This window comes from Oncorhynchus tshawytscha, linkage group LG09 (assembly GCF_018296145.1).
Source record: "Oncorhynchus tshawytscha isolate Ot180627B linkage group LG09, Otsh_v2.0, whole genome shotgun sequence".
NCBI classification, from domain to species: domain Eukaryota; kingdom Metazoa; phylum Chordata; class Actinopteri; order Salmoniformes; family Salmonidae; genus Oncorhynchus; species Oncorhynchus tshawytscha.
In genome coordinates, this window is record NC_056437.1 from 46,882,399 (window position 1) to 46,909,528 (window position 27,130).

Below are 27,130 nucleotides of genomic sequence, written 5' to 3' on the forward strand. Positions count from 1 at the left end.
TGAACAACATTGAGGAAAATAAAAGTACATTCAGTGCTACTATGACCAGTGGTGGAAAAAGTACTAAATTGTCATACTTGAGTAAAAGGAAAGATACGTACCTTAATAGAAAATGACTCAAGTAAAAGTCACCCAGTAAAATACTACTTGAGTAAAAGTTTAAACGTGTTTGGTTTTAAATATACTTAAGTATCTAAAGTAAATGGAATTGCTAAAATGTACTTAAGTATCAAAAGTAAAAGTATAAACCTATTCAAATTTATATTAAGCAAATCAGACGGCATTATTATAATATTTTTTTTAACGTACGGATAGCCAGTAGCACACTCAAACACTAATATAATTTACAAACATGTTTAGAGAGTCCATCAGATCTATTGGTAGATAGGTTAAAAAAAACATTGAATATCCCTTTGAGCATGTTGAACTTGTTAATTACACTTTGGTTGGTGTATCAATACACCCAGTCACTACAAAGACATCCTTCTTAACTCAGTTGCCAGAGAGGAAGGAAACCGCTCAGGGATTTCACCTTGAGGCCAATGGTGACTTTAAATATTTAATGGGAGTTTAATGGCTGTGATAGGAGAAAACTGAGGATGGATTAACAACATTGTAGTTACTCCAATAAACTAATCTTATTGACAAAGGGAAAAGAAGGAAGCCCGTACAGAATAAAAAATATTCCAAAACATGCATCCTATTTGCAACAAGGCACTAAAGTAATACTGCAAAAAATGTGGCAAAGCAAGCATACAGATCTATAATCACAACAACAAGACCCTTAGTGATCTGTTTATTTATTTGAATCAAATATTATCTGTGAGATTTTTTAAATAGTATGTTGTGAAATGCACTGTATCTATTATTGACTGTGACAGCGTTATAACTTAAGGAAATAGCTTTGAGATGATGGCCTTTGAATGAACTCTGAACTCATGGATGATTCATAAAGGAAATTATGAATTGACCCAATGAACTCATGGATGATGCAATTGAAAGGATCTATATGCAACCAAAGTTATTTCCATTTCTCATTAAATGACCAGTGATAGCTACGTGAGGAACCCAAGGTATCTGTTGGGGACCTCCTACTACAGGGGCTGGCTGCTTTCTGAGTGCACACTGTTGCTATAAAAGCTCTTCCCTTTTCACTTTTCACTCGGCACATTTGTGGACTTGATCATTACTCTTCTGCATCTTACAATGGAGGAAATCTATGTCAGGCATGTGGAGTTTCTGGGCTTTGAGAAACGCTTCTTCCCCAGTCAGCACTATGTGAGTTTGAGTTTGATCATTGTTGACCAAAATACCAAATGGTTCAGTGGAGGTTAATGCATGAGGTAGTTTTCACAAACATAGATTAATCCTAGTCATGCTCAATGGAGATTCTCTATTCAAAGTGCTTATTAGTCCGAGTCTCTTCTTAATAGTAAAGACAATTGCTTAGAAAACTTTAATGACCAGGATTATTAGTTCACATTAAATTGCTTTCATACCATTTTATTTCTGCAAAATAGCTGTAGAGGATTTGATGGTTCTTCACTTATCTTTTTGATTACTTTCTCAAAGGTCTACATGCTGATGGTGAAATGGAACAACCTGTCTGAGAAGTTGATCTATAGAGGGTATCCAGAGATCTACACATTTCATGTGAGTCTCTGCTCACATAATTTAATAGCCTGGAGGCAGAAAGTCGAAAGGTTGGACAACTGTGTATGTGTAGTGTTTGTCTGTATGAAAATAGCAGGCGAAGGGATTTCATTGCTACCTCAATAACTGAAAGCTTGTTAAATAGATAAAGGCTGTGAAATGCCTGCCTTACTATTAGCCCCACTGATCTGCAGTCAGTTGATATGGTGCCTGTCTGCCTGGGATATAGAAATTCATGACGAATAACTGCCTCCCTACTACCCCCACTGATCTGCAGTTAGTTGATAATGTGTCTGGGTTATAGAAATCCCTAATGGAGATGTTCCCAATTGAGGCTGGTGACATCGATAAGAAAGACAGGATCATCCCTGCATTACCAGGTAAGGACATGTACCTGCTCTATGGCTTACCTCTCCACAATGATAACTGTTGTGTGGTTAGCGTTCTGGCACAAATGGTTGCTATGCACCACATTGGTGGTGGATGAGGTGAATTTCCACCTTACCATGTAAAGGGCATTGAGCACCTAGATGGAAAATCATGGATAAAGAAAGTATTGATCTCTCGACAATTTACTATAGCAGTGATGTTGTAATTCTAGTATCCTTTGCATTTTTGCTTCATTTGAAAACAAAACAAGTGTAGGTGTTGTGTGCACTTGGGTGAACAGACTAGGTAGTGCTTGTTGTCAGTCAATGCTTCGCATAAGGAAACACCTGCAGCTGCTATCCAGATGTGACAAATGTACTTCTCTTTTTTTGTATAAATGCTAATCAGTAAACCATAGCATCCTGTCTCGTTTTAATATTTTTTGAAAATAACCTTATTCAATATATATTTATTTTCTAGAATTGAATTTAAGCATAAATTATTTATCAAAAATATATTCTTTAAATTACAGTGCATCTTATTCTTATGCAGTCTAAATAGTTATATAGTATATTAATAACTTCAATTGTTGTGCTGTACAGTTAAAAGCTGATTGGTAGGGATTCTGTATGTGTATTACATATTTTGCACTTTTGCTTTTTGTTAAACAGTTTGCACTTTTAGTTCTCACTAAAGGCAGCATATTTTTAATCCAAAGGCTGTGACCACTAGTGATTATTTAGTATTAAGTAACACAGTTATTCCCAAACTGGAGAATTCCATCGGGGGTACACCTAATAGAAATGTGATTCACATTTTTAGAAAATATTTTAAAAACAATTTTTGAATTTAAATGAATAAAATAAAAATCTTCATATTTTCAAACAGTCCCTTTATATTTTCCAACGGGGCTATACATCTGGGTGAGTTTTTCTCTCTCGCCTGATTAGCCTCCTTTCACTGCCAACATTAATGACACCATATACTGTTCAGCGAAATAAGAACACAATGTCAAATACAGGTAGCCTAGTCAAATAATTAACATCCAATCACATTAACCGTTACTCTCTCACAGGAATTCCACTAACGGTCCGTATGTAGCCAAACGTAGCTGCTGCTCATGTTGGTATCTGTACTGATGGTGCAAAAGCCATGACGGGGAGACAGAGTGGGGTGGTAACGCGCGTGCAAGCAGTTGCTCCCGACGCCACTTGGGTACACTGCAGCATTCGAGAGGCTCTTGCTGCCAAGGGAATGCCTGACAGCTCGAAAGAAATTTTGGACACTACAGTGAAAATGGTTAACTTTGTTATTAAAGCAAGGCCCGTGAACTCTCATGTATTTTCTGTAGTATGCAATGATATGGGCAGAGACCATGTTATGCTTTCATAACATACAGAAATGTGCTGGTTATCAAGAGGCAAAGTATTGACACGTTTTTTGAAATTCAGAGATGAGCTTGAAGTTATCTTTACTGACCATCATTTTCGCTTGTCTGACCACTTGCACGATGACTAGTTTCTCACACGACTGGCCAATCTGGGAGATGTTTTTTCTTGTCTGGATGATCTGAATCTAGGATTACAGGGACTCTCCGCAACTATATTCAATGTGCAGCACAAAATTGAGGCTATGATTAAGAAGTTGGAGCTGTACTCTGTCTGCATTAACAAGGACAACACACAGGTCTTTCCATCATTGTATGATTTTTTTTGTGTGCAAATGAACTCAAGCTTATGGACCATGTCAAATGTGATATAGCGAAGAACCTGAGTGAGTTGGATAGGCAAATACGCAGGAACTTTCCCGAAATCGATGACACAAACAACTGTATTCTTTATCCCTTTCATGCCCTGCCTCCAGTTCACTTACCAATTTCTGAACAAGAGAGCCTCATCGAAATTGCAACAAGCAGTTCTGTGAAAATGTAATCAAAATCAACTGCCAGATTTCTGGATTGGGCTGCGCTCAGAGTATCCTGCCTTGGCAAATCACGCTGTTAAGACACTGATGCCCTTTTCCCCATTGCAACCACGTACCTATGTGAGAGTGGATTCCCGGCCCTCACTGGCATGAAAATTAAATACAGGCACAGACTGTGTGTGGAAAATTATTTAAGACTGAGACTCTCTCCAATACAACCCAACACTGCAGTTATGTGCATCCTTTCAAGCACACCCTTCTCATTAACCTGTGGTGAGTTATTCACAATTTTCAATGAACAAATAAAATGTTATATGTAAGATGGTTAAATAAAGAGCAAAATTATTTATTATTATTATTTGTGCCCTGGACCTATAAGAGCTTTTTGTCACTTCCCTCGAGCTGGGTTGTGACAAAAACTCACACTCATTCTTATGTTTAATAAATGTATTGTATTGTGTGTGTGTGGCAGGCTTATAATGATGGCAAAAAAACATCATTTGAGAGAGCGCTGACCATGATAGAGGGGGTATGCAGCTGGAGGTTGAATGTTTGTAGGGGTACGTGACTGTAAAAAGTTTGGGAACCACTGAACTAACACAACAAGGACCATCAATAGGGCTCAAGTGGTTTTAAGCAACATGGGGAAGCAGAAGTTGTGAACAAACCTCAAAGTACTATGCAACACCAGAATTTTCCCCAGAAAATAAGAATACCTATGAAGATTTTACTCTAAACAATATCATGTATTGACTGGATTTGGCCAATTTGGAAGGTGTATAAGGGCACAAGACAAGACCCAGATGCAGACACGAGAGGCAGATGGTTTGTGTCTTTGATATTTATTAATAATCCAAAGGGGGTAGGCAAGAGAATGCTCGTGGACAGGCAAAAAAATAATAATAATCTGTCATTCTGCCCCTGAACAAGGCAGTTAACCCACTGTTCCTAGGCTGTCATTGAAAATACGAATTTGTTCTTAACTGACTTGTGTAGTTAAATAAAGGTCAAATATATATTTTTACAAGTAGATTTAATGACAGTGTGATACATTAAGAGGAAACTGCAATATGCGTTTAGTTCCTTGTGCAACGCAAAGGTCCACCTTTTCAGAGATAATCATATAACATCTACATCCAACACTGTAGTGTGTTATTTCGAATATTCCATTTTAATTGACCTGCAATTTTTTACATGTTCCTTCTGTCCCTCCTATCCTCAGCGCCAAAATGGTTGGACAGCCAAAAGAGCACCGAGACCAGGCAGAGCACTCTGGCTGAATACTGTCACTCTCTCATCAGCCTGCCCCCCAAAATATCACGCTGCCAGCTGGTATGCAACTTCTTCAAGGTCCGACCGGAGGACGAGAACCCACCCGCTCAACAGCCGTAAGTACAACAACAAGGAATGTGTAACGGGTGTCTTCGTCTGATGAGGAAGAATCGGACCAAAGTGCAGCGTGGTAAGTGTTCATGACTTTTATTGAACTGAACACTAGAACAAAACAACAAAGTGAATAAAAGAAACCGAAACAGTCCTGTCAGGTACAGAACTACCCACCACCAAAGGACCAAACAGCGTGGTATGGAGGAGCAGAGGGTTCAGGACTCCTGGACATGGGAGCAGATACTGGACGGAAAGGGACCCTGGAGACAGGCTGGGGAATATTGCCACCCGAAAAAGGAACTGGAGGCAGCTAAAGCTGAGAGGCAGTGATATGAGGCAAGTGAGCAAAGCAGGCACGAGAGGCAGCCCCCCAAATTTTGGGGGGGGCATACAGGGAGATTGGTGGAGTCAGGCTATAGACCTGAGCCAACTCCCCGTGCTTACCAGAAGCAGAGTGGTACTGGTCAGGCACCGTGTTATGCGGTAAAGCGCACGGTGTCTCCAGGGAGCGCTCATAGCCCGGTGTGCTATATGCCAGCCCTCCGCAAGTGCCATGCGAGAGTGGGCATCCAGCCAGGGCGGATTGTGGCAGCTCAGCGCGCTTGGTCTCCGGTGCGCCGTTTCGACCCAGGGTATCCTGTGCCGGCTCTGCGCTCTTCAGTTCATCCTATGCATGAGCTCCGCCCTTGCCGGGCTAAAGTGGGCATTGAGCCAAGTGGGCCAGCAACGAGGGTGCCCAGTCCGGGGCCGCAACAACGAGGGTGCCCAGTCCAGGGCACGCAACAACGAGGGTGCCCAGTCCAGGGCACGCAACAACGAGGGTGCCCAGTCCAGGGCACGCAACAATGAGGGTGCCCAGTCCAGGGCACGCAACAACAAGGGTCCCAAGTCCGGGGCACGCAACAACAAGGGTCCCCAGTCCGGGGCCCGCAACAACGAGGGTCCCCAGTCCGGGGCCCACAACAACGAGGATGCCCAGTCTGGGGCCCGCAACAATGAGGGTTCCCAGTCCGGGGCCCACAACAACGAGGATGCCCAGTCCGGGTCCGCAGCGAGGGTCCCCAGTCCCGGGTCGGCGACAGGTCCCGCCTCTCCCATCTTCTCATTGGTTTATAGAAGCAAATACCCACGTGCCATCTCATTGGTTACACCCACATGGGTGATTGAAAGACGAACTGAGGAAAGTCGTTGTTATGGTAATACTATGAAAGTTATGCCAATCGTCATATAAAGTCCAAAGAAGAAAAAGCCTGAAAGGAGGGGGGATAACTAGAAACGATTCGGTTGACCGTTTTATGTGTGGATTAATTGTCGGAGTAGAGGACCTTGTGCATTTCAGGTAAAATAACAACTCAACGTTTATATCCCAGGACAAATTGGCTAGCGACAGCAAGCTAACTAAATATGACAAATTAGCTAGCAACTGCAAGCTAGCTAGCTAAATTACCATAAATGTTAAATCTTTTTGACCTGTCCCCAAATTAATATCATTGGTTCAGAGTTTTTGATATTTTAACCTGTGTGTCGTGATCGCATTTGGTGTGGGGGGAAAAAATCAATTTGCTCACGATAGCGCACGCGTGCAGCCAGAGTGGGTATGGCTTAAGTCTCTAGCATAAACATACAGGGAGCTATTCAAAATTACATCACTGTGTGACGTGCCATCTCATCAATCGACTTTAAGGTTTCCACACATTTAACCTCCGTAGATCTACACGGGTGCGTGCGCTGGGTGTATTCTTATTTTAGACCAACGGGCACCTTTTGGTAACATGATATGGTATGTTACAATTTTCATGTGGCACGGGAGTACATAGAATGTTGGACCACACTACAAGGATCTGGCCCTTTTGTGATGAAAAATTACATTGCAACACTGAGCCAACTCCGTTGGGTCCGTCTCCGTAGGGTGTAAATAGCCCTTTAAGGGGGGTTAAATGCATTTGGGGGAAGAGGACAGTGTGCACACTTCTGGAGAAGGGTAATGAATCGGAATGCAGCCTGTTTCATTCCAAGAAGACGTTCCAGGAAGATGTTCCCTCTCCTCCCATTCACTCCCCTTCCCAGATCTGATAGGACTGGATGGGGGGAAAGCAATATGGTGATAACTAGGTGGCGTTATTGCTTACACCTACCCTGTTGTGTCAGATCCTTGAATGAAAATGAACGAGAGAATGAAACTCAGCCTTTGTGTTACCTTTGCTTCTGGATCAAATCAAATCAAATTTTATTTGTCACATACACATGGTTAGCAGATGTTAATGCGAGTGTAGCGAAATGCTTGTGCTTCTAGTTCCGACAATGCAGTAATAACCAACAAGTAATCTAACTAACAATTCCAAAACTACTGTCTTATACACACAAGTGTAAGGGGATAAAGAATATGTACATAAAGATATATGAATGAGTGATGGTACAGAGCGGCATAGGCAAGATACAGTAGATGGTGTCAGTACAGTATATACATATGAGATGAGTATGTAAACAAAGTGGCATAGTTAAAGTGGCTAGTGATACATGTATTACATAAAGATGGAGTAGATGATATAGAGTACAGTATATACGTATACATATGAGATGAATAATGTAGGGTATGTAAACTTTATATTAGGTAGCATTGTTTAAAGTGGCTAGTGATATATTTTACATAATTTCCCATCAATTCCCATTATTAAAGTGGCTGGAGTTGAGTCAGTGTGTTGGCAGCAGCCACTCAATGTTAGTGGTGGCTGTTTAGCAGTCTGATGGCCTTGAGATAGAAGCTGTTTTTCAGTCTCTTGGTCCCAGCTTTGATGCACCTGTACTGACCTCGCCTTCTGAATGATAGCGGGGTGAACAGGCAGTGGCTCGGGTGGTTGTTGTCCTTGATGATCTTTATTGCCTTCCTGTAACATCGGGTGGTGTAGGTGTCCTGGAGGGCAGGTAGTTTTCCCCCAGTGATGCGATGTGCAGACCTCACTACCCTCTGGAGAGCCTTACGGTTGTGGGCGGAGCAGTTGCCGTACCAGGCGGTGATACAGCCCGCCAGGATGCTCTCGATTGTGCATCTGTAGAAGTTTGAGTGCTTTTGGTGACAAGCTGAATTTCTTCAGCCTCTTGAGGTTGAAGAGGCGCTGCTGCGCCTTCTTCACGATGCTGTCTGTGTGGGTGGACCAATTCAGTTTGTCTGTGATGTGTATGCCGAGGAACTTAAAACTTGCTACCCTCTCCACTACTGTTCCATCGATGTGGATAGGGGGGTGTTCCCTCTGCTGTTTCCTGAAGTCCACAATCATCTCCTTAGTTTTGTTGACGTTGAGTGTGAGGTTATTTTCCTGACACCACACTCCGAGGGCCCTCACCTCCTCCCTGTAGGCCGTCTCGTCGTTATTGCTAATCAAGCCTACCACTGTTGTGTCGTCCGCAAACTGGATGATTGAGTTGGAGGCGTGCGTGGCCACGCAGTCGTGGGTGAACAGGGAGTACAGGAGAGGGCTCAGAACGCACCCTTGTGGGGCCCCAGTGTTGAGGATCAGCAGGGTGGAGATGTTCTTGCCTACCTCACCACCTGGGGGCGGCCCGTCAGGAAGTCCAGTACCCAGTTGCACAGGGCGGGGTCGAGACCCAGGGTCTTGAGCTTGATGACGAGCTTGGAGGGTACTATGGTGTCAGGTAGGGTGGAGGTGATATGGTCCTTGACTAGTCTCTCAAAGCACTTCATGATGACGGAAGTGAGTGCTACGGGGCGGTAGTCGTTTAGCTCAGTTACCTTAGCTTTCTTGGGAACAGGAACAATGGTGGCCCTCTTGAAGCATGTGGGAACAGCAGACTGGGATAGGGATTGATTGAATATGTCCGTAAACACACCAGCCAGCTGGTCTGCGCATGCTCTGAGGGCGCGGCTGGGAATGCCGTCTGGGCCTGCAGCCTTGCGAGGGTTAACACGTTTAAATGTTTTACTCACCTCGGCTGCAGTGAAGGAGAGACCGCATGTTTTGGTTGCAGGCCGTGTCAGTGGCACTGTATTGTCCTCAAAGCGGGCAAAAAAGTTATTTAGTCTGCCTGGGAGCAAGACATCCTGGTCCGTGACGGGGCTGGTTTTCTTTTTGTAATCCCTGATTGACTGTAGACCCTGCCACATACCTCTTGTGTCTGAGCCGTTGAATTGAGATTCTACTTTGTCTCTATACTGACGCTTAGCTTGTTTGATTGCCTTGTGGAGGGAATAGCTACACTGTTTGTATTCGGTCATGTTACCGGTCACCTTTCCCTGATTAAAAGCAGTGGTTCGCGCTTTCAGTTTCACGTGAATGCTGCCATCAATCTACGGTTTCTGGTTTGGGAATGTTTTAATCGTTGCTCTGGGAACGACATCTTCAATGCACGTTCTAATGAACTCGCACACCAAATCGGCGTATTCGTCAATGTTGTTGTCTGACGCAATACGAAACATATCCAAGTCCACGTGATGGAAGCAGTCTTGTAGTGTGGAATCAGATTGGTCGGACCAACGTTGAACAGACCTCAGCGTGGGAGCTTCTTGTTTTAGTTTCTGTCTGTAGGCAGGGATCAACAAAATGGAGGCGTGGTCAGCATTTCCGAAAGGAGGGCGGGGCAGGGCCTTATATGCGTCGTGGAAGTTAGAATAGCAGTGATCCAAGGTTTTGCCAGCCCTGGTTGCGCAATCGATATGCTGATACAATTTAGGGAGTCTTGTTTTCAGATTAGCCTTGTTAAAATCCCCAGCTACAATGAATGCAGCCTCAGGATGTATGGATTCCAGTTGGCAAAGAGTCAAATAAAGTTCGTTCAGAGCCATCGATGTGTCTGCTTGGGGGGGAATATATACGGCTGTGATTATAATCGAAGAGAATTCCCTTGGTAGATAATGCGGTCGACATTTGATTGTGAGGAATTCTAAATCAGGTGAACAGAAGGACTTGAGTTCCTGTATGTTTTTGTGACCACACCACATCTCATTAGCCATAAGGCATACGCCCCCGCCCCTCTTCTTACCAGAAAGATGTTTGTTTCTGTCGGCGCGATGCGTGGAGAAACCAGCTGGCTACACCGACTCCGATAGCGTCTCTCCAGTGAGCCATGTTTCCGTGAAGCAAAGTTACAGTCTCTGATGTCCCTTTGGAATGCTACCCTTGCTCGGATTTCATCAACCTTGTTATCAAGAGACTGGACATTAGCGAGAAGTATACTGGGGAGTGGTGCACGATGTGCCCGTCTCCGGAGTCTGACCAGAAGACCACTACGTTTCCCTCTTTTACGAAGTCGTTTTTTTGGGTCGCCGGCTGGGATCCATTCCGTTGTCCTGGGTGAAAGGCAGAACACAGGATCCGCTTCGCGAAAGTCATATTCTTGGTCGTACTGATGGTGAGTTGACGCTGCTCTTATATTCAGTAGTTCTTCTCGACTGTATGTAATAAAACCTAAGATGACCTGGGGTACTAATGTAAGAAATAACACGTAAAAAAACAAAAAACTGCATAGTTTCCTAGGAACGCGAAGCGAGGCGGCCATCTCTGTCGGCGCCGGAAGTTATATACACTGAGTTTACAAAACATTAGAAATACCTTCCTAATATTGAGTCGCACCCTCTTTTGCCGTCAGAACAGCCTCAATTTGTCAGAGCATGGACTCTTCAAGGTGTCCAAAGTGTTCCACAGGGATGCTGGCCCATGTTGACTACCATGCCTTCCACAGCTGTGTCAAGTTGCCTGGATGTCCTTTGGGTGGTGGACCATTCTTGAGACACACAAGAAACTGTTGAGTGTGAAAAACCAAGCAGCATTGCAGCTCTTGACACACTCAACCAGTGTGCCTGGCAACTACTAAGGGATCATGGCTTTCACCTGGTCAGTCTATGTCATGGAAAGATGTTTTGTCCACTCAGTGTAGAATAATGAGTGAGTTCTCCATGTTTCCCTTGTAGATTCAAAAGAAATGAGACCATCGTGATGTCCACGGACAAGGCCAGAGGCAACACTTCTGGTAAGACCCCGTCTTAGTCTTTACCCTTTTATAAACTCACTAATAGAAACACTTTTCCAGCCAAACTTGTGAGGGAATATGGGCTATAGTCCTGTAATAAAGAGATCTACCATAGTGATTTAAAGTGGCAATCAGCAGTTGAAGCAATAACAAAGCCCCTGTTTCAGTAAAAAGCTGAGGTATAGGGCTGGAGAAATGTAACCACTCTCAAATTCATACAGAGCTATGGATACAAGGACTGGAGTAAAACAAGCTTATATTTTGGGTTCTGATGGGGTATGTCAGTTGAACTAAGCTTATGAGGCCTTTATAAGTTATATTCTTCAAGAATCTATGGCTACACATAATTAATTTATAGGTCTACTGCAGATTGTCATTGTCATTTTTGTCATCTGACCAGAAATCTCTGGCCCCATCATATTGGAAAGCTACAGGGTGATCTCTGACTACAGCAAGACCTCCAAGTATGAGATCAACCTTCTTACTGGAGACTTAGTGGAGATTGTGGAGAAAAGCCCAAATGGTGAGTGACAATAAGACCCAACATCACTGAACAAGTTATTGGTCCCAGTCAGAACAGACGCCATCTTAAAATACAGTTGCTCTAATATTAGGGTGGTGTATTCACTAGTGTGTACACTAGATGGCAACACCAAGCATGAACAATTGACATTTTCCATGAAATAATAGGCACAAAAGTGTGCATGTGACAATGTGAACTGGATGCAACATTTTCTCATTTGGGAAAAAGTCTGTCCTCTTCTCCGTGACCCGGAAACCGATAAGTGATCGAGGAGATGTCAATTTGTTAGTGTCCTCCCCTCCTCGATAGCCACATTTCATTGAGGATAGTCATGTGCATCTTACCTGATTCCTTTGCGGAATAGTTTTCAATCGGTTTTTAATTTGTCAGAGGAGAAAAGCATGCACATGTTTAAAAACAATATTCTATTTGTAGTAGGATGTCCCTTGGGGTTATCCGTACCTATGTAGGACATGCAAGGTCAATTGTTCATGCTTGGTTAATAAACAGGCTGGAGCTTGAACCTCGTTGTCGCGCGTCCTTATTTTAGATCGTACTACATGGGGTCAGAAGTGGTTTTAAAATTCACATAAACGTGAAGGACGTACCAAGTAAATCATACATTCAGGCTGTTTCAAAGCAGGTAGGGCACAGTGTTGGAGATAAAACAGCGCACATCATTATTTTGCTAGCTAACGAGCAAGGACTAAGTTACTGCTAAGCAACATGTTGCAAGTGGAAGAAGCTGGTGGGATTTCAGGGTTTGCGACTCCAAGTTCAACGGGCTCTGGGGCAAACACGGACAGGCCAGTGGCTAGTGCTGACGGATTTCGCATTAGTCCCCCAGAGAATTTAGTTTGTATGGACATTCAAAACTGCCCGAAATGGATCAGGCCCTTTGAAAGGTACAGGGTAGCGTCAGGCTTAAACGTGAAAAATTGGTCATTTCAAGTTAATACACTGATCTACTCTATGGGTGATGAAGCCGAGGATATATTAAATGCTTCAACGTTGACCGTAGAAACTTAACTACAGTGCCGTTAAAGACTGTTTTGAAACGCATTTTGTAGGGAGACAACATTATTTTTGAGAGAGCTAGGTTTAATATGCAAACAGGAGCAGGGTGAAACCACCAACAGTTTTATCACAGCTGTTCACAAACTAGCAGAACATTGTCAGTTTGGCGCGCTCAGTGAAGAGCTGATCCGAGATCGGATTGTAGTCGGAATAAGAAATATATCACTTTCTGAAAAGTTACAGTTGGATTCCCAGCTTACCTGTCCCAAGCTGTAAACCAGGTTAGGCAGGGTGAGACAGTAAAAAGACAGCAGACGATACTGCGCGACAGCAGCTCCTTGCAGAACGAAGAGAGTGAGGAAATACATGCATTTTCATACAGAGCTAAAGAAAACGGAGGGAAACACAGAACAGAATCAGACAGCACCAGTAGCTAGTTCAAGTGTTTGTCGCAAATGTGGGAAATCCCCTTACCACAGATGGAAAGATTGCCCAGCAAAGGATGCGGAATGCAGGAAATGTCACAGGAGAGGACACTTTTCAGCTGTCTGTCGATTAAAGCAAATGCATGAGGTTTCAGAGGAGGTACAGCAGGACAGCAACTTTCTGGGAGAAGTAAAAGAAAACGATGTTGGCTGGCATTCAGACATTAAACTCAATGTAGAGGCTGTGTCATTTAAGCTAGACACTTGGGCAGCAGTGACAGCTATCCCAACTAGGCTGTATAGCTATAGAGAAGATGGCCCTTTGCTCTGTACAAACAAAAAACTGTACGGGCCCAGTAATTCGATTTAACCAGTGGTAGGGCACTTGGTGATTAAACTGGAGAGTAAAGACAAAAGAGCCATCCAGCCTGTCTTCGTCATTGACTCTCTAGCCAGACTGTTGCTGGGGCTGCCAGCAATTGAAGCATTGCAACTCATTGAGAGAGTGCGCGAACTGGAGGACCCAGGTGAGGTTTTCAAAAATAAATTCCCAAAAGTGTTTTCTGGTCTAGGAAGGATAGAAGGTGACTACAAAATCCGCCTGAAAGAGGATGCTGTCCCCTATGCCCTTACCACCCCCCGCCGGGTGCCTATCCCTTTATTGGCCAGAGTAAAGGAAGAGTTGGGGAGGATGGAAGAAATTGGGGCAGTGTCTAAAATAGAGAGTCCCACAGACTGGTGTGCAGGGATGGTGGTGGTCCCAAAAGCCAATGGGGAAATAAGGATCTGTGTGGACATGACTAAATTGAATGATGCATTCGGCAGAGGAGCAGTCAGTGGAGCAGTCACTGGCTCAGTTGGATGGCTCACAAGTCTTCACAATGCTGGATGCCCGCTCAGGTTTCTGGCAGATACTGCTGTCATCAGAGAGTAGGGCGCTCACAACATTTATAACACCGTTTGGCCGTTACTGTTTTAATGTTTTGCCATTTGGAATCACTTCCGGTCCTGAGCATTTCCAAAGACGCATTTCCCAGCTGTTGGCTGGGCTGAGTGGCGTCATAGTCCACGTGGACGATGTGCTTGTGTGCGGAAGGGACAGAGCAGAACATGATGTAAGGCTCACAGCAGTTCTGACCCGACTCCAGGAGACTGGCCTGACACTCAATGAAAAATGCACTTTTGCACAATCAGAGGTCTTGTTCTTGGGGCACCAAATCAGTGCAGCTGGAATAGAGTCGGACCCAGAGAAGATCAGTGCCATCACAGATATGCCCAGACCCCAGAATGTGGCTGAAGTCAGGACCTTCTTAGGCATGGCCACATATGTGGGTAAGTTCCTCCCACAGTTCTCAGATACAACCAAACCTCTTGAGAGACTTACTAGCCAAAGAGAATGACTGGTCATAGGGTCACATGCAACAGGTAGCGTTTGACAAAATTAAAGAGATCTGGCCTCACGCTCATCCCCATGTTAACACAAAAGTATCAGCAGATGCATCATCCTTTGGTCTAGGGGCGGTCCTCACACAGATGCAGGACAACATTGAGTGGCGTCCAATCACATATATCTCCCGAAGATTATCCGACACAGAGCAATGATATGCTCAAGTGGAGAAGGAGGTGTTGGCTATCACATGGGCATGTGAAAAGCTCAGCCAATACCTTATTGGCCTGCAGTTTACAGCAGAGACTGACCACAAACCACTGTTGGCTCTGTTAGGGACAAAAGCACTGGACGACTTGCCTCCCAGAGTTCTGCGCTTCCGCCTCAGATTACTGAGGTTCACCTACAAGATGGTGTATGTGCCAGGGAAGGCACTGATCACAGCAGATGCACTCTCCAGGGCCCCAATTAAACATCCATTATCAGAGGAGGAGCAATGTCTAGAGGGTGAGGTATAGGTGTCCATTAATGCAATAAGGGACAGTCTACCTGCATCTCAGACCAAACTGCAGCAGATTGCAGAGGAGCAACAACAAGACCACATCTGCCAACAGATAGTGCAGCAGTGCAAAAAGGGATGGCCCAGGCAGGAGGAACTGCCTCAACTGCTGAAGCCCTATTGGGTGCACCAAAGTGACTTCCACTGTAATGGAGACCTTCTCATGAAAGGACAACGGAGAGTTATCCCAGAGACTCTACAACCAGAAATGCTAGACAGAGTGCATGATGGACACATGGGGATAACCAAATGCAGACTGAGGGCTCAACAGTCAGTGTGGTGGCTTGGTCTGAGTACTCAGATTGCCAAGCTAGTGGCCCAGTGTGAGGTCTGTACAAAATGTCAACCTTGTCATCCGGAGCCAATGATGGCAACGGAGCTGCCAAAACGGCCATGGCAAAAGGTAGGGGAGGATATGTTCTATTGGAAAAATGAACACTGATCTGCTATTGGTAGATTACTACTCAAGATACATTGAAATAGCAAAGACACCCATAACCACATCAGCTGGTGTTATCAATGGATCAAAGTCAATTTAATCCAGGCAAGGGGTCGCTGAGGTCCTGGTTACAGATAACTTTTTTGCCCGCTTTGAGGACAATACAGTGCCACTGACACGGCCTGCAACGAAAACATGCGGTCTCTCCTTCACTGCAGCCGAAGTGAGTAAGACATTTAAACGTGTTAACCCTCGCAAGGCTGCAGGCCCAGACGGCATCCCCAGCCGCGCCCTCAGAGCATGCGCAGACCAGCTGGCCGGTGTGTTTACGGACATATTCAACCAATCCCTATACCAGTCTGCTGTTCCCACATGCTTCAAGAGGGCCACCATTGTTCCTGTTCCCAAGAAAGCTAAGGTAACTGAGCTAAACGACTACCGCCCCGTAGCACTCACATCCATATCACCTCCACCCTACCTGACACCCTTTACCCACTCCAATTTGCTTACCGCCCAAATAGGTCCACAGACGATGCAATCTCAACCACACTGCACACTGCCCTAACCCATCTGGACAAGAGGAATACCTATGTGAGAATGCTGTTCATCGACTACAGCTCGGCATTCAACACCATAGTACCCTCCAAGCTCGTCATCAAGCTCGAGACCCTGGGTCTCGACCCCGCCCTGTGCAACTGGGTACTGGACTTCCTGACGGGCCGCCCCCAGGTGGTGAGGGTAGGCAACAACATCTCCTCCCTGCTGATCCTCAACACTGGGGCCCCACAAGGGTGCGTTCTGAGCCCTCTCCTGTACTCCCTGTTCACCCACGACTGCGTGGCCACGCACGCCTCCAACTCAATCATCAAGTTTGCGGACGACACAACAGTGGTAGGCTTGATTACCAACAACGACGAGACGGCCTACAGGGAGGAGGTGAGGGCCCTCGGAGTGTGGTGTCAGGAAAATAACCTCACACTCAACGTCAACAAAACTAAGGAGATGATTGTGGACTTCAGGAAACAGCAGAGGGAACACCCCCATCCACATCGATGGAACAGTAGTGGAGAGGGTAGCAAGTTTTAAGTTCCTCGGCATACACATCACAGACAAACTGAATTGGTCCACTCACACAGACAGCATCGTGAGGAAGGCGCAGCAGCGCCTCTTCAACCTCAGGAGGCTGAAGAAATTCGGCTTGTCACCAAAAGCACTCACAAACTTCTACAGATGCACAATCGAGAGCATCCTGGCGGGCTGTATCACCGCCTGGTATGGCAACTGCACCGCCCTCAACCGTAAGGCTCTCCAGAGGGTAGTGAGGTCTGCACAACGCATCACCGGGGGCAAACTACCTGCCCTCCAGGACACCTACACCACCCGATGCTACAGGAAGGCCATAAAGATCATCAAGGACATCAACCACCCGAGCCACTGCCTGTTCACCCCGCTGTCATCCAGAAGGCGAGGTCAGTACAGGTGCATCAAAGCCGGGACCGAGAGACTGAAAAACAGCTTCTATCTCAAGGCCATCAGACTGTTAAACAGCCACCACTAACATTGAGTGGCTACTGCCAACACACTGTCAATGACACTGACTCTACTCCAGCCACTTTAATCATGGGCATTGATGGGAAATGATGTAAATATATCACTAGCCACTTTAAACAATGCTACCTTATATAATGTTACTTACCCTACATTATTCATCTCATATGCATACGTAGATACTGTACTCTATATCATCGACTGCATCCTTATGTAATACATGTATCACTAGCCACTTTAACTATGCCACTTGGTTTACATACTCATCTCATATGTATATACTATACTCGATATCATCTACTGTATCTTGCCTATGCTGCTCTGTACCATCACTCATTCATATATCCTTATGTACATATTCTTTATCCCCTGACACTGTGTATAAGACAGTAGTTTTTTTTTTTTTTTTTTTGGAATTGTTAGTTAGATTACTTGTTCGTTATTACTGCATTGTCGGAGCTAGAAGCACAAGCATTTCGCTACACTCGCATTAACATCTGCTATCCATGTGTATGTGACAAATAAAATTTGATTTGAGTTGATTTGAGATAACGCTCCCCAGTTCTCTGCGAGCTCCTTTTCTGCTTTTGCCGCAGAATATGACTTCATACATGTGACCAGTTGCCCCAACCATGCACAGAGTAATGGTGAGGCAGAGAGAGCTGTGAAAACAGTCAAGGGACTGCTGAAAAAGAACAAGGATCCATACAGGGCTCTATTAGCTTACAGAGTTACACAACTGCATCATGGGCCGTCGCCTGCCGAGCTCCTGATGGGCAGGATGCTGCGTTCCCCATTGCCTGTCTTGCCGGCTCAGCTTAAACCCCGATGGCCTAACAGGAAGGCCTTCGCTGAGAGGGACAAACGGCTGAAACAAACGCAAACTGGAGACTTTAATCGGAGACACTGTGCTATGGAGAGGCCAGAGCTCAAAGACACCAGCAATAGTGCTGAGGAAAGCGGATGCCCCACACTCCTATGTGGTGGACACCGGCTGAGAAGAGGTACGAAGGAACAAAACACACCTCAGAGCTCTTCCAGATCTACCAGCCACACAGACTGAGGCCACAGAAAATGCACAAAAAGAGGGTGAAGGAGAGAGAATGCTCACAGAGCCACAAGCGCGCCCAAAAAGGAATGTGATGCCACCAGAGTGGCTGAAAGACTATGTTACGTGAAGAGAGAACATACTGTTGGGGACCATACCCAGCAAAAAGAGACTGTACCTAAGTTAATGTTCATACTGTGTGATTTAATGCTTTCATACTGTTTCAGGATGGGAAGTAGCATGTTAGAGAATAATACTGGTTTCCAAATTGCATTTCAGTTATGCTTCAGGGGTTATGCATGTTGAGTTCTTGTTCATGGGAGAGGGGAAGATGTGGCAGGATGTCCCTTGGGGGTATCTGTACCTATGTAGGACATACAAGGGTTAGGTTAATAAACAGGCTGGAGCTAGAACCTCATTGTCGCGCGTCCTTATTTTAGATCATACTACACTACTTATCGTTTTATCTATAAAATGTGTTGCACAACTAACTTCATTCGTTTTTATTACTTTACACAATTATTTTGGGGTCCACCCCTGTAAGTGTAGTTTGCCTGATGACGAGCGAGTGGAGAAGGAGTCTAATTTCATACAAGCGCATTTTCGGCCAAGTTACGTCTCCTCGCTGCCTTTCTTCGATTACCTTTGACCTTTTTCAAAAAGAGACAACAGGACAGAAGAGTTGAGCAAATCCTGTTGAGAAAAGCCCCTAGTTATCCCTCAGGTATTCCTGATGAATCTACTGCTGCTCCTTCTGGGTCGTGTTTAGTAGGCACGAAACAAAAGACAACCGACTGACACAGGGAGGGAGTACCTCCTTCCCAATAGGAAACACATATTTTTTATTTTTAAATGTTTACCATTGCATGCCCTACATGGACATGGTTTCTGTGCTTTTATTTTACCTTTATTTAACCAGGCAAGTCAGTTAAGAACACATTCTTATTTTCAATGACGGCCTGGGAACAGTGGATTAACTGCCTGTTCAGGGGCAGAACGACAGATTTGTACCTTGTCAGCACAGGGGTTTGAACTCACAACCTTCCGGTTACTAGTCCAATGCTCTAATCACTAGGCTACCCTGCCGCCCCTGCTTAGTGCTCACCTGACCTTTTGACCCTTCTACCATGGCAGGTTGGTGGTTCTGCCAGTGTGATACCAAGCGTGGCTGGGTGCCCGCCTCTTACCTGGAGCCCCTTGATGGACCAGAGGAGCCTGAAGACGCTGATCCCAACTATGCAGGCAAGTCTCACCACCTGCTAGGGCTCTAACTAAAATAAGAGCAAGGGAGGCTAGTGGCAACCAATCAACATTTTTGATTTATATTTGTATCTAATATCTATGTGACACTATTTTCAGTGAGGTCACAGGTGATATGTTTGTTAGATTTTGTGTTGGCTGTCTGTATAATATGAACCTAATTCTAAACAAACTTTGAGAAGCTAGTGAAGCCTTTCCTCTAGGTCAGGTATCCCAAGCAATGCCGTCGGGGGTACGCCAAATAAAAATGTGATTCACATTATTTTATTTTTTATTATCTTCACATTTTCAAACAGTCCATTTTTTTTTCCAACGGTGCTCTACATTTGTGAGTTTTTCTTTCTCACCTGATTAGCCTCCTTTCACTGCCAAAAATAAAATGAAACCATCTAGTGTTCAGGAAAATAACAACACATTGTCAAATACAGGTAGCCTAGTCAAATAATTAACATCCAATCACATTAACCGTTACTCTCTGTAGCAGCTTCTCATGTTGGTATCTGTACTGATGGCGCAAAAGCCATAACAGGGAGACATAGTGGAGTGGTACCGCGCGTGCAAGCAGTTGCTCCCGATGCCACTTGGGTACACTGCCAGAGGCTCTTGCTGCCAAGGGAATGCCTGACAGCTTGAAATACATTTTGGACACTACAGTGAAAATGGTTAACTTTGTTATTAAAGCAAGCCCCCTGAACTCTAATGTATTTTCTGCGCTGATATGCAATGATATGGGCAGCGACCATGTAACACTTTTATAACATGCAGAAATGCGCTGGTTATCAAGGGGCAAGGAATTGACATGTTTTTTTAATAGAGAGATGAGCTTAAAGTTATCTTTACTGACCATAATTTTCACTTGTCTTGCATGATAACTAATTTCTCACACAACTAGCCTATCTGGGTGATTTTTCTTGCCTCACTCTCCGCAACTATATTCAATGTGCGGCACAAAATGTAGGCTTTTTTTTAACCTTTATTATTTTTAGGCAAGTCAGTTAAGAACAAATTCTTATTTTCAATGACAGCCTAGGAACAGTGGGTTAACTGCCTGTTCAGGGGCAGAATGACAGACTTTGTACCTTGTCAGCTCGGGGATTTGAACTTGCAACCTTTCGGTTACTAGTCCAATGCTCTAACCACTAGGCTACCCTGCCGCCCCACAAACAACAGGATTCTTTATCCCTTTCATGCCCTGCCTCCAGTCCACTTATCGATATCTGAACAAGAGAGCAACAAGCGGTTCGAAATTGCAACAAGCGGTTCTGTGAAAATGTAATTTAATCAGAAGCCATTGCCAGATTTGCTGCGCTCAGAGTATCCTGCCTTGGCAAATCACACTGTTAAGACACTGATGCCCTTTGCCCCTTTGCAACCACGTACCTATGTGAGAGTGGATTCCCAGCTCTCACTAGCATGAAAATTAAGTACAGCCACAGACTGTGTGGAAAATGATTTAAGACTGAGACTCTCCAATACAACCCAACATTGCAGAGTTATGTGCATCCTTTCAAGCATACCCTTCTCATTAACCTGTGGAGAGTTATTCACAATTGTCAATGAACAAATGTTTTATATGAGATGGTTAAATAAACATTGCAAAGTTATGTGCATTTTTATTTGTGCTCTGGTCCTATAAAGCTCTGAGTTATTCACCAATTTTCAATGAACAAATGACAGGTTTTACCCTAAGATGGTTAAATTTATTAAACATATGGTATTTTATTTGTGCTCTGGTCCTATACAATCTTTGTCAAAACATTTGAGAGTGCAATCTCACCCTCATTCTTACTCTGGTGCTAGAGGGTGTATGCAGCTGGAAGTAGTTTTTTGGGGGGATTGGGATCCACTGGTCTAGGTGGTACAAAAGTGCTTTGAGTTTGAGCTCATAATTCCAATGTGTGTTTGTCCCCACAGGAGAACTCTATATCACCACCCAAGCCTACAAGGCAGCACAAGATGATGAGCTAACTCTTGAGACTGGAGAAACTATTGAGGTCATTCACAAGCTGCTGGATGGATGGTGGGTGGTCAGGTATGTAGGCTGATTCTGTACTCTTCCCTGCTCTCTAATCATCTCTGTAATAAGTTCAGACCACAGGCAGGCAGCTGTGTGGATCAGTAGTAGCTTACATATTTGCTACTGCTGTATCATATAGCCACACACACACACACAGTGTTTCTAAGTGCTTGTTGGGTGTATCGTCTTGGATAGGAAAGGAGAGGAGACAGGACACTTCCCCTCTATGTTTCTCCACAAAACTGGAGAGAAGAAGGAGATGGATGAGAACGTGATTAGAAGACAGATACCACCACCCAGACGGTAGGCCTACAAACTTCTGGACATTTATTTTGGATGGCATCCTCTATGGATAAAGACAAAGTTATAAAAGCATAGAAACTCCGACAAAGACCTTGTCTTGCGTACCTTGTCTTAACTGAGTTAAGAAATTAAGAATTCAAATGGGCTTCTTATTGTATTGAAGCAATGGGACGATTGTTATCACAGCGCACTACCCTTTTTTACGGGCGATAGGTTCAGTACACATCACTGCATTCTGTATCAGGAAGTAGGCTGGCCCTCTTTGAAGTCTCATAGATTGATGCATTGCACTCTTTTTGTTTATAAAGCCCTCCTGCATCAACTTCCGCCATACCTTACTGCATTATTAATTTGAAGTAAGGTATGTAAGGACTCAAGTAAAAGTCTCCCAGTAAATTACTACTTGAATAAAAGTCTAAATGTATCTGGTTTAAAATTAAAGTACTCAATTGTCATACTTGAGTAAATGTACATTTGTCACGTTGGCATGAAGGATCGGGAGACAGGTGCAGGAATGCGTAATAGTTTTTTTTACAGTGTGCCGTGTAAAGGTACGGGGACGAAGACCAAACAAACACGTAACAAAACACAGGGTAGAAACCCAAAACAAAAGAGCATAAATAACACATGCGCACAATGATTAACTCACGGGACGAGACCCGTAATCATCTGCGCGATCCACAATGGCACATAAAGCCAAAACACACAGCACAGGTACTCACACGCATCAACGGACTTTGGAACAATAATTGACAGTCCAATGGTGAAACAAAGAGCACATTTATACAATTACAATCAGTGGGAATTGGGACCAGATGTGCGTAATGACACAGTTCCGGAGGGATCTGTGACAACATTCTACATAAAATTCCTTATTAAGCAAGCCAGAATTTTTTATTGTTAAAAAATATATATACGGACAGACAAGGGCACACTCCCAGACTCAGACATAATTTACAAACACAGTGTTTGTGTTTAGTGAGTCTGCCAGATCAGAGGCAGTAGGGATGATGCGTTATATTGATAGGTGCTTGAATTGGACCATATTGCTGTCCTGCCTTAGCGTTCGAAATGTAACGGGTACTTTTGGATGTCAGTGAAAATGTATGGAAGTAAAAAAGTACATATTTTCTTTAGGCATGTGAAAGTAAAAGTCAAAAATATAAATAAAGTACAGATTCCCCCCCCCCAAAAAAATAAAAATAAATAAATGATAATTTAGTACTTCAAAGTCTTTTTATTTTACCCCGCTGGATGTATGAGCTACCAGACCCGGTCTGAGGGATGGCTAACTCTGGAGATACCTAATGATTTCCACTGAGTTGGGTAGATCTGCTTTTAGTTTTCTTGCACCTTACGTGTGGAATGATCTCCAATATACTTTAAAATTGGAGGAATTGGTACCGCTAAGGCATTTCAGATCTTTTTACTGAAGACTGTCTGTTTTTTATGATTGGGTTTTGCTTCTCATGTATTGTTGTGTATATCAAAGTATATATGGATGCGTAGTTTAATGTGTATATTGTATTTTTATATGTATTGTGCTAAACAGGGCTCATCTGGAAAAGAGATATTGGTCTTGGAATTGAATCCCTGTCAAAATAATGGTTAAATAAAATATTGATACTTTTTAATGGTTTGTTTTAACTTCTCTTTTCCTCATTCGACATATATCTCCTCTTGGCTTTCAGGTCTACAATCCGCAATGCCCAGAGCATTCACGGTAAAGGGCGCAAGGGCATCAGCCAGAACACGTACCGCAGGAACAGTCGCCGCTTCCTGCTGCAGAAAGGCGACTGGCCCAATCAGCCCAGGAAGACCTCTAATGACGCCACACAGTCTCCCCTGCAGGAGAGGGAAAACGGAGGTACACCATTTTGATGCAGGCAGCCATTTTTATACTGTATGAAATCCTATTGGGGCAGACCTGGGTTCAAATATTGCTGTATTGTTTTCTTTCAAAGCTTTATTGAGCTTGCCTGAAATGCAGAATGGAACCAATGAAATAGTACCAAAGGTCAAACCCCGTTTATGTGGCACTTCAGGCAAGCTCAGCTCCAGGCACTCCTTTACAGCTCAGCTGTAAAGCAGCAGTGACAACTGCTGAAGTAAAAAGGGCTTTATAAAATACATTTGATAGATTGATTGAGCTCAAGCAAACACTGCTAAGAGTTTAAAAGAATACAGATACTATTTGAAGCCAGGTCTCCGGTGGGGTAGTATTTATTGGCTATGACTTGCTCCCACAGTAAAGGCTTTCAATCAGACAGCAAAGCTGTATATTGCTGTCTCCATAAATGCAGCAATGCGCTTGCCCCACCTGAGGATTTCTCCTTTTCTGATAACAATTTCCTGTGTTTGAGGGGTGCAAATTCCACGTGTCACTTAAATTTCACTGGATTGATTGCTTTCATTTTACTCTTGTTACTCTTTCCTACTCTCACTTGTTCCATTCGTTTTTATGTTAATATTTACAACCGCGAAAATGTTTGTAATGACCTTTCAAAGACTCCGGTAATGACTGAAATGGGCTTAATGGAATACATTGGTTTTCTGTTACATCTATAAAGGGACACTACTCATCTGGGACTGGGGTACACACCAATCTAACAGTTCAACTTCACCTGAATTCAAGCAACAACGACACAATCGTTTTAATAATTTTTAAAATATATATTTTTTTATAGATGCAGTCAAAATGTTGTGATGAAAATTCATATCATAGTCACCAGTCAATTCCATTACACTAAAATGTTACTTCAACCAGCAATTGCTTGAGATGGCTAGCTATGCTGCCAGTATGTCTTAATGAGTGTTAGCATGGTAATAGCATACCCTGCACACAGCATTTATTTATTTTTTAAGGGGTATGCAGTAGGTTAATGATATCAGCCAACTGATGTTGTATCGTACATTTCAAACAACATTCCCAGCTACAGTCACGGTATTTAGTTTAAGAGAATTAACGAGATTTAACAAGGCAAATTTGGGCTAATTTGAATGGATGCAAATCGCAGACTTTTTCATCCCTACCCCAGTAGACCCACATTACCCTATAAGAACGCTAACTCCTGGTCGGGGATTTAACGCAGCATCTTGACACTTACATTACCAAAAAGAGATTAAATAATTATTTTGGCGAGTGTTTTATGAGCAGTTAACAAATGAAATGCGCTGAAATAAAAGCAACTTCCGTCTGTTTGGGTACATTAGCTACAACTCTCTTTGCATTTTGTTTAGCCCAGGCAGGTACGGTGTCTCCCGTAGGACCTCTAACGTAGGTCAAAAGGAACACCCAACAGCCATTCCCAGGGGCTCCATAGCGAACATAAATACAACTGTTTATTATGGATTTTCATGGCAATTAAGTAGGCATGCGCTACACAGCATATGTAAATTGACACTCCCTACTCTCAAACACAAATGTCATGCTGTTGACGGGCGTCTCTCCATGTAGTTTCAGCTTCACACGTGGTTGATCATTCATAAATTCTCTCTCTGAACCTGCTCGGAACGCACACTGACCATGATGAAGTTAGCCCAATAGAGATCCAACATCAAACAAATTCTGCCGCAGTCGCACACAGGCTTCAGCGAGCTAGAGTTGGCTAGCTTGGCTACATTTGGCTAGCTTGCTAGCTATCTCTTGACACAAATGAGGGAACATCACTCTGACCTCTTAACTCTCCCTAGCAGACTGTTTTCACATTATAGACGGGTGAGTGACTAACTGTGTTGAAGTTTTGCCAGAGTGAATGTACGAATGCTTCCCATGTGAGAAAAACCCCACAAGAAACACACCCACATCAAAGCACACCTCCAAGATGCAAATCTTGTCTTTTCAGTTGCATTTATTAACGAGGAGGGCGGAAAACTGAGGCGAAATCAGCCAGTTCAGAACCCTTTAATTATTTGTCTCTGCCAGTACAATGTTGTGTGTGCTATAATTCAATCAATAACTGATGGGGATTCAAACATTTGGAATATCTGCATCCATTGACCAACTGTTATAGTTCTCATAATTTCATTGTTTATTCTTTTACCAATTTCAATGACCGTTTCTAAAATAAGGCCTTCACAGTTTTCTACCGATTGACTTTCAGACAACATCCCAAAGCCAGCAGGCTCTAGTCCAGGGGGCGAGCTGAAGAAAGGGGCTCCCTTCATCCCCCCTCGGCCCAGTACTGAACTCATCATGGAGCGCTGCACGGAGAACACCTGCAAAAAAGTCAGCGTCCGCAAGACGAACTGAGCTTTAAACTTTGTGTCAGTAATGGAATGCAAAGAAAGATGGATTAATGTGTGCAATACAAACTGATCAGCAGATAAAGCCAACCATGTGTACCATAGAGGGCACTTTGCATTTTGTTCTAAATGTAAACACATAGGACTAACTAAGTGTACACTCCTCTACCTATTTATTTGGACAGTGAAGCAAAAACATTTCATTTGGCTATAGAAGTATGAGGTGACAGTACAGAATGTCACCTTTTATTTGAGGGTATTTTCATATCGGTTTTCTTTATGTATACTGAACAAAAATATAAATGCAACAATTTCAATGACAGTTCATTTCAGTTACAGTTCATAGAAGGAAATCAGTTCATTTAAATACATTCATCAGGCCCTAATTGAGGGAGCCTGGCCCAGCCAATCAGAATGAGTTTTCCTCACAAAAAGGCTTTAATACAGACAGAAATGCACTTCAGTTTCATCAGCTGTCTGGGTGACTTGTCTCAGACAATCCCGCAGGGGAAGATGTGGAGGTCCTGGGCTGGCATGGTTACAAGTGGTCTGTGGTTGAGGCCAGTTGGACATACTGACAAATTTTCCAAAATGATGCTGGAGGCAGCATATGGTAGAGAAATTAACATTCAATTATCTGGAAACAGCGCTGGTGGACATTCCTGCAGTCGGCATGCCAATTGCACGCTCCCTCAACTTGAGACATCTGTGGAATTGTGTCGTGTGACAAAACTGCACATTTTAGAGTGGCTTTTTATTGTCCCATCACAATTTCAGGGATCTTTTATTCCAGGTCATGAAACATGTGACAGCACTTTACATGTTGTGTTTGTATTTTTGTTCAGTATACAATAAGTTACCCTAAAATGACACCGGTGTATTACACATTTTTAAGTGTCCATTTTCTCTGTTACTTTTTTATAAAGTGTGTGGTTAGTAAATGTGTTTGCGACGCCATATGCAGTTTTTGGAATATTAGCTTCTTTATTTGTTTGCTAAAATAAGCTATTTGTAACCTACAAAATAAATAATATAGTCTGAAATTA

At 43.6% G+C, this 27,130-nt stretch overlaps 1 protein-coding gene across 1 annotated transcript; it reads left to right on the plus strand.

The window, feature by feature from the left end:
- Positions 1 to 1,145: 1,145 nt before the first annotated feature.
- On the plus strand, positions 1,146 to 27,130 carry LOC112258061 (neutrophil cytosolic factor 1-like). Its single transcript, XM_024432142.2, has 11 exons — positions 1,146 to 1,278; positions 1,573 to 1,653; positions 1,958 to 2,033; positions 5,168 to 5,333; positions 11,255 to 11,313; positions 11,714 to 11,836; positions 19,394 to 19,501; positions 21,434 to 21,551; positions 21,732 to 21,839; positions 23,531 to 23,706; positions 25,943 to 27,130. The coding sequence occupies exons 1-11, from the start codon at positions 1,207 to 1,209 to the stop codon at positions 26,089 to 26,091; spliced, it is 1,236 nt and encodes a 411-aa protein (XP_024287910.1). The 5' UTR covers positions 1,146 to 1,206; the 3' UTR covers positions 26,092 to 27,130.

What these genes read in the sequence shown, in the direction of transcription:
- LOC112258061 (XM_024432142.2), top strand. Translation starts at nt 1,207, where the DNA reads ATGGAGGAAATCTATGTCAGGCATGTGGAGTTTCTGGGCTTTGAGAAA. An exon ending in TGTGGAGAAAAGCCCAAATG is followed by an intron (nt 11,837 to 19,393) that starts GTGAGTGACAAT and finishes CTACCATGGCAG; the next exon opens with GTTGGTGGTTCTGCCAGTGT. An exon ending in GCAGGAGAGGGAAAACGGAG is followed by an intron (nt 23,707 to 25,942) that starts GTACACCATTTT and finishes ATTGACTTTCAG; the next exon opens with ACAACATCCCAAAGCCAGCA.